The 11,605-nt window shown below is 38.3% G+C and overlaps 2 protein-coding genes across 2 annotated transcripts; one reads left to right on the forward strand and one right to left on the reverse strand.

Moving 5' to 3' along the window:
• Positions 1 to 661: 661 nt before the first annotated feature.
• On the reverse strand, positions 662 to 7,076 carry LOC119073817 (TBC1 domain family member 9). The gene is made up of 14 exons (XM_037179594.1): positions 6,842 to 7,076; positions 6,572 to 6,744; positions 4,715 to 4,985; positions 4,537 to 4,641; positions 4,014 to 4,470; positions 3,806 to 3,954; positions 3,632 to 3,746; positions 3,089 to 3,562; positions 2,694 to 3,035; positions 2,469 to 2,632; positions 2,121 to 2,406; positions 1,359 to 2,058; positions 1,194 to 1,297; positions 662 to 1,122 (listed from the first exon to the last, which is right to left on the reverse strand). Exons 1-14 carry the CDS (start codon positions 6,883 to 6,885, stop codon positions 892 to 894), a joined length of 3,615 nt encoding a protein of 1,204 aa, XP_037035489.1. The 5' UTR covers positions 6,886 to 7,076; the 3' UTR covers positions 662 to 891.
• A 982-nt stretch (positions 7,077 to 8,058) lies between these two features.
• LOC119073818 (non-structural maintenance of chromosomes element 1 homolog) lies at positions 8,059 to 9,113 on the forward strand. Its single transcript, XM_037179595.1, has 4 exons — positions 8,059 to 8,241; positions 8,303 to 8,462; positions 8,521 to 8,833; positions 8,902 to 9,113. The coding sequence occupies exons 1-4, from the start codon at positions 8,130 to 8,132 to the stop codon at positions 9,022 to 9,024; spliced, it is 708 nt and encodes a 235-aa protein (XP_037035490.1). The 5' UTR covers positions 8,059 to 8,129; the 3' UTR covers positions 9,025 to 9,113.
• The last annotated feature ends 2,492 nt before the right edge of the window (positions 9,114 to 11,605 follow it).

Raw genomic sequence — 11,605 nt, forward strand, 5'->3', positions numbered from 1 at the left:
AATTATTCATTTACTAAAATTTCAGATTTACAATCTTCTTCATTCATTTTGTCTCCTATATCTTTATGCAAAGCTGGTGTTTCCAACGTTTCGCTGGAAAGATCTGTTTGCAGATATCTCGTTGGGTATAACGGGCAGAGTCCCCGAATTGTTAGTTTTTTCCAGATGCGGAATAAATTTTGGAGCGCCACTGGCAATTAAAAATTCAGCGCCAGATTTTTAGAATTTTAATTGTTAGATCCTCATCCTCCGGTCATATTTTGCAATGAATTTTTTGATCAGAATCCACTGTTTGAGGCAGATGTTGACTTGTTACCCACACACATGCTTCAGACAACCAACGATTTATAAGCAATCTATGAATTGGGTAGAACAATCTGCGAGCGGAACGATCGATTTTTCCTGCAGGTTTAGCTTCCAAGGAAAAGTTGTTGTTGTGCTGAAAGGCTTTTTTTAGCCAATGAGAGTTTTCCAGCTCTCCAGTTTTCCGAATCCTCACACAACAAAAAAAAAGAATCACGAAAATCGGTTGTGTCTTAACCTGCTCTTTCAGAACCTTGGATTTTTTATCGCCGTTTTTTTGTTGTTGCTATTTTTGCAACACTGCGAATCCTCCATTTGCTCGCAGACGAAGCCAAATGAGACAATTTAACGTGCAATGTTTTTCTCGTTGTTTTATTTATTGATAAAATAGTTTTTGTGTATAATAACTTTATGGATAAAACGTACAATACTCAGAGACATCAAATCCTGCAAACATATTTTAGGCATGTGACAAAGACACGACTTACACTAAATCTTGGCATTTACGTAACTTTGCGGTTTTCAGAATTTCTCCGACAACTCTACACTATACACAAGCTATTAATAAAAGGATTTTTGCATCCGAGTCTAAACAACACATTTGCGTCGATTCTTTTGTAACATTTCAATACTGTCGGTGATGTGTGAACGCTTGCTTAGCGCAGCATTAATTTTGCTAACAGGCAAAGTTGTGGCAATGAATTGATTTAATGTTAAATACCAAGAATCAACTGTCGTTGATGACGTCGATTTCTGTTGTTGTGAACTTTTCGCTGGAGACTTGTTCGCTTTGTGTGATTTATTTCCGTTGGAATCCGCCTACAGGATTTGAATGGTGCCTGATTACAGAGTTGCTCGAATTTTTAGCGATTTTCTTTTAGAACACTCACCTCATCCGTGCAATCTGGTAATGTTACTCGAGTGAAACCCTCGTCAAAACTATGTTTCCGCTTCACTTCAGGATTACTGGAACCTAATTGTATTAGAATGTCATCTGGAAATAGAAATGGAATGAGACAAAAATCTAAACCGAACGTAGAAGGTATGGAACGTACAAGCACGTTGCATATCAATATCACAGTTTCCCACAATTTCCAGCATTGATGTCCACAATGCCAAGAAATTCCTTTGTGCCATGTCAGGTATACTATTCTGTGTGAAATTCGAATCCGGATGATCGAGAAAGACTCGCAAACTGCTCAAACTTCGCGTATCAATCGACGAATCGTTCGATATCATTGTACCAGCGACCGCATTTGTATTTCCGTCACTGAATTGCGATGATCCGTCCAATATATCGAAATTAGCGGCCTTTCCCAAATCGCTTATGTCCGATATCGTGTCGATTGATTCGCAACCTTCTTGTGACATTCGGTCCGTTGGCAGATCCACATAGAAAATCGATGATCTCGCATTTGAGTCGACGCTTAGGTTAGGTGTCATATTCATGCTTGATCGAGCCGTAATGTTGATGTTGGCTTTATCGGCGAACGTTTCATCGGACGGTGATGGTAGAGCTTCTATCGAAAAGGAAACATCGTCGCCGAAAAAATCTTCTGCTTCGGTTGCGACTTCAGCATCGCCTTTCGATTTGTTGGCCTTGCTGGACTCAATGTCAGTTTTCGAGAGCAATGGTGGAAGGTGCAGAATGTATAGAAGCTTGAGCTTTTCCGTCACCCGGTTCGAACAGACAATGCCCAGGGCTAATATCAGTTGCTTGAAGTCCAAGTATCCAAGAGACTTTTTGTCCATCAACTAAAAGTAAAATCGAAATTTTCGTAATGGATGCCAGCGCTGGAACAACAAATTGAACTCACCCGAAACAGTTTCTCAGACAAGTCGATACTCTGACATTTTCCCCAATCAGTCAGTTCGTTCAGCAACAGTCGAAACGTATCGAAATCTATTTTGAATGCATCATGCTTGCTGTACTGCTCACTTAACGTTGCTGCATTTATTTCAAACATTTCCAACGTTTCCTTTTTGTCGAATTCGATGGGCGTTACCGTTTCTTCAATGAACTTCGTAAGGTTCCTTTTAGGACACAATTTCTCATCGCGAAGAATCGACAACAAGCCGCGCAATTCGTCCGTTTCAAAGTACCTGTAGCACAAAAATTGTTGTTGTTCATCTCTCGGATATTAAAAGAATGTTGGTCAACGAACCCATTGTCCTTGAACTGTTTGACGATGATATTCTCTGTCTCGATCTCGAACTGATGAACGGTCTTTCGCCTATGCTTGTTTCGAAGTTCTTCAATTTTGCTAGTTGATATTGCTTCTCCGAAACGGATGTACGCTTCATGAATGAGTGTCTCCACTGATTGACTCTGTACAATGAATGGATAGTAAAGAGACACATATTCGGTGGCCCATCCATTTTCTACTTACTCGATATCTGTTTTCACGCTTGCGAATGATTTCGTACTCCGTATTGTATATACCAGTAAGATAGACGGTCAAAGATTGCATGGCCTCACCATCATCCCGACTCGACAGCAATTTATCTTGGTTCCATTCCAGTATTTTCAGCGCAATCATAAATATCACCTTAGCGCCATCGTAGAAGAAGCAATCGATGATATTTATGGCACTCTCATAAGGCATAACGCTCAGGAAAATCGTCAGGAACCATGAAAGACTGATCATTTTAATCATGCCAAGTTGATCGAGTTGAGCGTGCAAATTTGGAAGATGCGTCTCTATGAGTTCGTTCAATACACCCTGATCAATCTGTAAGTTGACGTCTTAGTATCGGTATGTAAACACGTCAAAGCTTGTCTTACCTGTGCTCCAACCACCTTGTCGTTATAGTAATCGGGCAATAGATTTTCACACAGTCCGCTCAACAGCCAAAATGCGTCTTCCTCATCACAAAATATCAAAAACACAGACGAAACAATGTTCATGGCCTGACAATAGCCAATTTGAGGATTTCGCAAAGCGTACGCCTGTAGCACTCGTCGCAATGCGTCAATACCTTCGGAATGTTGGAATGCCGGATGTTCTGGCAGAGATCGATGCAGATCCCTTTCGATTTCATCATGAGCAGAGGTGTGTTTTGACATCGCTTTCTCGACCAAATCTTCGTACAGTCCAGGGTTCATTTCTTTGTCATGCAGAGCTCCGGAAAATATCATCCAAATATTTTGTCGTAATACGTCGGGTATGCCGTCGATGACCAAATTAGCTGTATCGGTCGTTCGGAACATGGTGATTCCTCTGCCGAATTCTTTGAAGTGTTCCTCCCATTTTTTCAACTAAATTTTTAATTTATTCAGGACTTCAGTTACGTCGGTTACTTATTGTCGGACGTGAGCGGTGATTACCTTTGATTCTTGCTTCCCTTTCATTTGATCATTCCGATCGATTTTGAAGAAATTCATCAATGCTATTTGCTTGGTCCAGGAGACATCGTACGATGGACGGTCGATACGTGTTGGGCTAAATACGGAAAGATTTAGAATGGAAACGATAATGATGTTGCCATCGAAGTAGCTTACGTTTTGACTTTGGCCAGTATCTCCGAAATTTTTGTGATAAAAAATTCTCTGTCCAAGACTTGGGAGAATTCAAAGGTGGCATTTTCTGCGACCACAATAATTTGATTCTCGTAGCGTGAGGCTGGTTCGTTGTTTTTCTTTTCGACACTCTGAAAATTTCTAACTTATAATTTCCACGGACATTCGTAATTGTCATTCGAAAACGTACCTGAATTATTCGCAAAGGTATCACCAGAGATACCAACCCCTGAACATCGCTATTGAAGCACATGAAATTCTGGGACAGAAATATATTTCCATTGGCGTAACGTTTCTTGTATGGCAGCCATAGATTCGCCTTAATTTTTCCATCCAATATCTCGGTGGCTGGTAAACGAAAAACCCTTCGATATTCCTCGGAATGTTGTCGGGTGGTCAAATCACGTAACAGATATGACTTCGATGGAACGTTCTTGGACAGTTTTCGGAATATTATCGGGTCGTGATCATATGAGGGACTCTCTGGATCTTTGATCAGTTTCTGCATTGCGATTTTACTCAGTTGCTCGATTAGGTTGTAGGTCTCGTTCACTGAGAACAGTAGTCCAAATGTGTAATCGAGATTGTTTAGGGTCTTTACATAAATTGAATTGCTCGACCGAGTTATTTCTGTTATGTCGGAGTATCTGATAAAAGAGAAATGAGAAATGTAGAATGGAGAGTTTGGGTATAAATCACAACGATCGCCCTACCTTAAAATAAACTTTGTTTCTTTGCCAAACATGTACGAGTAAAAACATAAATGATTTAACGATAAATACAGGTGACCTTGTCTAGGTAATTTATTTTTTGAGTAACTGAAACAAAAAGAACAGAAAAAATCGAAAATTGAGTTTCACATTCGGATCAACTGACTCGCAAAATACGAACTTGCACGAATAATAATTAACCAAGCGTTCATCGTCTGGCAACTTGAATCGCTCCTTAAATTTCGTAGCAATCATTTGAAAGCTACTCGATTCAACCAGTTCCTCGTCTGTTCCTGGAACAGTATTGTGCGTGACCAGTGATTGTATTTTGCAAATTGTGAAATTTGTAACTTCCGCCTCGCTTTCCATTTCCATGAGCACAGTGAACATATTAGTGGCTAGCCATAGCCAGTCTTTTAAAATATCATCGCGTGTTAGAGCATTTGCTATTTCTGAAAAGATTACATGAACATGGTTGAGTGGAATTATGGTTTGAGGAGAGTAATAACGGCAGGAGTATCGCTAGCCCATTTAGTAGGAAAGACATTTAGAGTATCGTGGAAGTATTTACTTCCAAACAATCCGGCATGATCTCAGAACTAATTTTCTCTTCCTGTGACGTGCACATAGCTTATAAATCATGAAAGAAGGCAACGCCGATATAAATGAACGACAAGCTCTTGACGGCTTTTTTGATAAAAATACTTGTGGCGAAAGATGTTGTATCCAACACTGCGCGATGCTTAAAACAAATAAAAATCGGTGTTGCCTTTGCTGAAAGGTTTAAGACTTCCATTAAGTGCAAATGTAAAACGAAAAAAGGATTGATCGAACTGAGACCTATTATATAAAAAGGTCCAGTTTTCTTGACTTTTCGACCGATTACTCGAACGCTGAAAATAAGATTTTTCACCATCCGATGAATGGGATTGATGGCTCTTTTTAGAAATTTCTTATTTTCGCTCTTCGCAAGCTCGACTGGACAATTTCTTAAAAATTAATTTGTTCCTAAAAGAGGCTTTCATTGTAATGTCACCGAACTGGAAGTATCGACCACAAATACAAGTGAGACAAACCACATTATTCTTGGAACCGAATGGCAAAATGATTCGTAAAGATTCCATCGACATTATTTCAATTTTATCAATTTCTCTGAGTTCCAAAATGAACACTTCGATTGCTTCAAGATCTGTTGCATTTAGTCTACCGTTTCATCGTGTCATCGATTTAAGAGCTGGCAAACCGTAAGGACTCAGACTATAGTTTTATATATTAAAAGATTTCAGCACTTAGTTGACACACCTCCACCTCCACCTCCACAACAACACCCATACAGCGAACTCATAAACTTGTTAATTTAGTCTCTTAGTTACTTTGGCAGCTTTAGTGCTTTGTGGTCGCTTCTCTGGTCCTAATTCGAGTTTTCAGTAACCAAATTTCGTGTGCACTTTTAATAGACGGGTTTCGAAAAATGTACAAAAGCATACAAGAGAGGGGAGGTGCAAAAAATCACCATTTAACAGCGTATGCACTATTTGAATGGCTCCTCTAATAAGACAACTAATTTAAATAGTAGGACATGTAGCGCAACGTAAATCTTTCAACATGCATCAGCTAGCCGATATCTTCAACTCTTTATGTTTTATCGTATTTTGTTTACTGTTTGTATATGGTAATTAGTCAACGCACATACAAAAAAAAAACCGAATTGAACATGCATGCATCTGCCCACACTGTGTCAATAAATAATAATATCAATTGACGATAACGATGTTCAATTCTGACGAAAATGAATCACACATTTTTGAGATCTTATCAGTTGAATGGATCCCAATATAATATAAAAGTCGCGTCAGACTTAACTGACTTAACTGCTTCACATTGCGAAAAAAAAAGCGAAAATTGAAACGCAATTCTTGCGCTCATATATGCGTTAACAACACAGATGTGTCTGAGCAAAATATTTAATTACGAAATGCATTTAATGTCGATTTTAATTTGAAACGGGAACTGTAAAGGATAAGAACGAATTACTCACCATAGTAAGCCTCAGAGTTCGGTGTTTGATGTAATATACGAAATGGGGCTGGTTTTGTATCAAAAACTGAATCTAATGTGCCCACCAAAAGGGACGACAATCCTTTCGAATCATGTCCACGGCGACGTTGTAGAACGAAAAACTTTGATGTTTTTTCTGTTACTTCATTGACCCTGCCAAAACCATAACAATTAAACAAGTTTTTCGAATTCATTGTAATGAACAGCTAAAATGTTCTTGTCTGAGTTGCAAAGGAATTTTTATTATTACCAAAGAGGAGTAGGCAAAATGGACTCTTTCGGAATGATCCACATCTTAAATGATAATTGATATGGTGTGTGCACAACACTGTTATTAATGGAAATACTTTGTCTGGTTAGCTAGTAATTTTAAGATGAAATTACTCCAAAACCGAAATAAAAAAACATCACAAAAGATTTTCGGTTGACAGCTAAGTATTTACTACTCTCTTGTGCAACATTCACTGACAGAACGTGATTTGTACAGTGCGTTGCCGCTCCTTTATGCTTCAAAAAAAAAAGAATTTAAATCGTTACCTACCTACTCATTAAACTAGCAAATTACGTTGATCAGTAATGTTGAGAGCCTTGTCCACTTGTCACTGGTCTCGTTTGCTTTATTCATAGATCCCCCCCTCAAATTTCATTTTTGTGTCGAATTAAAAATCCCTTGTAAAGACAAACGTTTGTAATGGCTAAAAATTAGAAAACTAGGAAACTTCCTGCTCGTCTTGCATCGTTGCAAGTTTTCGATTCAGTAAAGGCATTCCAAATGAATTTTCATGCCTTGGGAATTTTTCTCGTAATTTAGGCCCTCAGAATAAAAAGTATTCACTTCGTTCGGGCTGGAAGCCGCCCACAACAGATTGTAAATAACTGTTCTCAGCAAATAATTCAGAACAACGCACTTCAAGCATAAGTGGTTAATAGGGTACTGAAACTGGACAATTTTTCATACAAATTTGTACTCGATTTGGCAACTGTGATTACGCTTGCTTCATGCTTGCAATGCGTTGTTCAGAGTTAAGTAGCATTCACAGTCGTTGTTTTCCATCTATTTTGCCTCAGTTTTCCTGTCGTTTACTTGACATTTGGAATTAAAACAATTTAAATGGCAACTCAACAATAGAAACATCTCGTAAACGGAGGGAAAACAGATGACTGTGAGGCCTCCTTTAAGTATGATTTCCACTCAACAAAAAGTACTCAGTGTGAGAGCCGTGATAGAGTAAGCTGTCAAGTAAACAAAGCAAAAATTGAAAAAATTGAATTTTGTCTCTCACACGGAGACTTTTTTGATAAGTGGAAATTAAGCATTATGCTTTAATAGCTTATAATCGTGAAAACTGATTCTATTCGGTTGAGTCGCAATTCAAATATCGCTCGAAGAATTTTGCCCGTTTACAAACGGAGACTCACACCTTACAAATACGCCCCAGCTGTTTCATCCGCTTCATGTGATTTGACAACTTTGACAATCACACAAACACTTTGTTTCTCGCGCTATTTGCATTTCAACGATTTCAACGGTCAGAAAAATGACTGCAGGATATTCAGATATTCACCGTGGTTTTCTACAAACTGTTATGAGTCGAGGCAGTATAAGCACGGACAGTGCTAATAAAGTATTGGTGGACCTATTCGCTTCACGTAAACACAAGATTTGTCGGTTCGAAAATATTTGTTTTTCTCATAAGGGACCTTTCAATAGAAAACCGTGGCGTTCCGTCTGAAGACGATCTACAACCCATTGTCGATGCAATCAACGAAAAGATTCACGTGTATGATCAAAGAATCGATATTGTATCGTCGCAGTACGATGATAAAACATTTGTCGTTATGGTCAATACCAGTCAATCCGCTATCACGAAGTAACTTAAACGGAAGTTCCCCGTTTCCTTTGTCATTCTATCTATTACTAATTTGCAGATTACAAGCCACGTATAAACAAACAGAGATCGAGTTCTTCCGATTGTTAATGAAGGAAGTGGCAATGGCCGAAGAACATTCGCTGCGCAAGATATCGGTTTTGAATATCATGAATCCAAATCGTAACAAGGATGTGAATCTCACAATGAGTCAATTGGAGAAGCTGCTAAATGATTGGATTGAAGAGGGATACTTTTACGAACAAAATGGTCACGTCTATTTCGGTGTACGATCGGTAGCCGAATTCGGAGAATTTCTTCGGAGTAAATTCAATGTCGACAGTTGTCAGTTGTGTAAATCGGTTTTGTTGAAGGTAAAGGAACATCATTGTTGTCTACAGTCCGCCCTAGCCGAAACTTACTTTTTTCTGTAAAATTTCAGGGGGCTGACTGTAACGGAGATACTTGCAACGGACGTTTTCACACCAGCTGCCTTCGCAAATACATGGCAAAAAATACGAAATGTCCGAAATGCAAAAAAGTTTGGAGCACTCCAGTACCTTAATTAGAATTGAAAGTCTTCAGTGAACACTGTTATAACTGAAATTATGTGATTCCAGAAACGAAATAAAAATTGCTGAAATGGATAGAAAATGGATACATGATTATGGAAGTTTGTCGACCGGGACTATTTAATATCAGTCCCTTAAGTTACTTGAAAAGTGTTGCTAGCATGGCTAGACTTCTTCTTTTAAAGGGTTGTTGCAGCTTCTATATCTAACAAATGTTTCATCGGCAAACGAGACATTTTATTAACAATATTTTTTACAATTTAAGAACTTTTCGATGGCACATTCTCAGCTGTTTGTTCTATTAATTGTTTTCTTTCTCCCCCACCGTTCCTTCTCCAGCATCGCCTCCTTCTCCAGCATCGTCTCCGTTTATGTCCGTTTGTTGGTTTTTCTGCTGGAATTCGATGCAGCGAGCCAAATGGTCTTTAAATGTCCGGGTGTTATTCTTGTTAAGACTGCTCCGGACTACCATCCTGCAGTTGTTGCAAACATACGTTCCGTTGAAGTCCATATCCTTAACGACGACTTTCCGAAGCTCAGTTACGTGTGTGAAGTGTCGCCGTGACGGATAGGCGACATCTTCGTAAATTAAATCTTCGCTCTCTCCATTAACCATCAATTGCATTTCTCGTTTCGGGCTCTTCGCAAATAAAAGATAAAACATAATAACTAAAACTGAAAGATAATTTGAGTAGAAGGCAATTCTTACTATGGCCCTGGATGGTTTCTGGGGTATAGCTAATGTTGCAACAGGCGTTTGTAAACGGTTGGTTGATGGTTCCGGAGCAGTCAATGAAACACCAGGCTCCGTTGCCGACTCAGTCGATGATACCCCGTCAGTCGCTCAGTGCTGTGAGTCGCGTCAACAATCGTAATTGTTCAAAAAGATAGGAAATGAGGTGCTTTACAAATAACTAGTTCATCGGAATATATTCTTAGGTCTGTTACTTACTTTGTTACTTCATCAGTAAGTTTGATATAAAATCACGGATTGATAACAGTGCTAGTAGTCTGCTTATCAAGAGTTAAAATTCAAATTTTCATAAAAACCGGATTATGATAGTGTAAAATGGTATCCCAAATCACAGTTTGACAAAGTACATCCGACCTCGGACCTTTTACTCCATCTTAATTAGGAATTGTGCAGTCGACAATTTTTTTTCCTTCATATTTTGCAAACTCTACCAATACAGGATACGCTTCGGATAGGTAAATTTCACACGAGAAGTACCATTTCCATCTTTTGACACCTTGTAAATCGCGTATTTTGAGTGCACAAGATTTTCTCAAAGACGTTTTCTTCGATTTTCAAGTTTTTTCTTAGATTTTCAATTTTCTTAAAGTTTAAAGAATTTTTTATTACCAACGAATTTGAGACTTTTCTTCAAAAAGGATTTTCTTTTGAGTGCAGAAAGGACTTTTATGTATATTGCCACTCGCATTAACTGCGGCATTTGAAAAGGTCCATTTGATCCAGTAATATAAAGTTGCCTTGTCGAAAAGGCAGTTACCAAAGATTGTTGCTCAAAAATACACAAGCGAGTTTTCGAGTCTAAAAAAATTGTTAAAGTGGAAGCAAATTGAAATGATCGACTATGAGTGTATCCAGATTTGAAAGCCAGTATAGTCTTACATACCGCCCATTTGAGCTGTCTATGTTGCATTTGTTAGGTTTGTTATCTGTAAACAGTTCCAATGCACACGCATAAGTTCGACTTCGAAGTATAAATGTGATTAGGACTTTGACAACTGGCTGAATATCAGTTTATGTTCATAAGTGATACAAAAATTCAAACTACTGTGAAGTGAAATCAAATAAATTCTGTCTAAAAACAAGTGAAGTGAAATCAAAATTTATTTATTTGTGGCCAAATACGGAATAAAAAAACAACAGTGAAATCTGTAAATTAGTGTGAAAGAGCTGCGCTCAGCTGTGAAAAAGGCTCTTCAATAAAAAAATCAACTAAAAAAATGCCACCACAGGTTCGTAGAACACTTTCCTGACAAATTCAAATGCGACGGCCTTTTGTTATATAAATAATGTTGTGTTTTAGGCAAAATTGTGTAATCGATTTGAGCTTTTTTTAAATTTTTTATTTCACCGCAGTTATTCACGTAGAATAATTCACGTTTTTAATTAACAATTTGAAGGTTTTGAGAAATTGATTTTAAAAAGCAATATTAACATCATTAGCAGCATTAAAATCCCTAGTGATTCATGAAATAGCGGTTTTTTGTGAATTGAATTACGTGCATAAAAAATTGTTTCGGAAGGAATGTGGGATATTTTGGCACAACTCAATTTTTCCCCTTGAGTTGAGATGAATTGAGTTGAGTTGCGATGAATTGTGTTGAGTTGAGATGAATTGAGTTGGGCTCTATCTCAGCTCAACTCAACTCAATTCGGTCTAATAAAATTCGTTTGTTAAAAAAAATTACACGGACTATCTATTAGACGATGCGAGAGAAAAAAAATTAACTCCTAAGTGACCGACACCGTTCCGGCGCCCGGCTCGTATTGCGGCCCTCCGCTTCGCTCCGGGGCAATGGGCCGGATCGCTCGGCGTGTTAAAA

This window comes from Bradysia coprophila, unplaced genomic scaffold, assembly GCF_014529535.1.
Source record: "Bradysia coprophila strain Holo2 unplaced genomic scaffold, BU_Bcop_v1 contig_138, whole genome shotgun sequence".
NCBI lineage: Eukaryota > Metazoa > Arthropoda > Insecta > Diptera > Sciaridae > Bradysia > Bradysia coprophila.

Bases quoted from the DNA above. Each gene is read 5' to 3' on its own strand.
- LOC119073817 (XM_037179594.1), bottom strand. From the start codon at position 6,885: ATGTGGATCATTCCGAAAGAGTCCATTTTGCCTACTCCTCTTTG. The intron at 6,745-6,841 runs GTAATAATAAAA...TGGTTTTGGCAG, and splicing joins ATTTTGCCTACTCCTCTTTG to GGTCAATGAAGTAACAGAAA. The intron at 3,563-3,631 runs GTAATCACCGCT...TTAAAAATTTAG, and splicing joins AAGGGAAGCAAGAATCAAAG to TTGAAAAAATGGGAGGAACA.
- LOC119073818 (XM_037179595.1), top strand. From the start codon at position 8,130: ATGACTGCAGGATATTCAGATATTCACCGTGGTTTTCTACAAACTGTT. The intron at 8,242-8,302 runs GTAAACACAAGA...ACCTTTCAATAG, and splicing joins GGTGGACCTATTCGCTTCAC to AAAACCGTGGCGTTCCGTCT. The intron at 8,834-8,901 runs GTAAAGGAACAT...GTAAAATTTCAG, and splicing joins GTAAATCGGTTTTGTTGAAG to GGGGCTGACTGTAACGGAGA.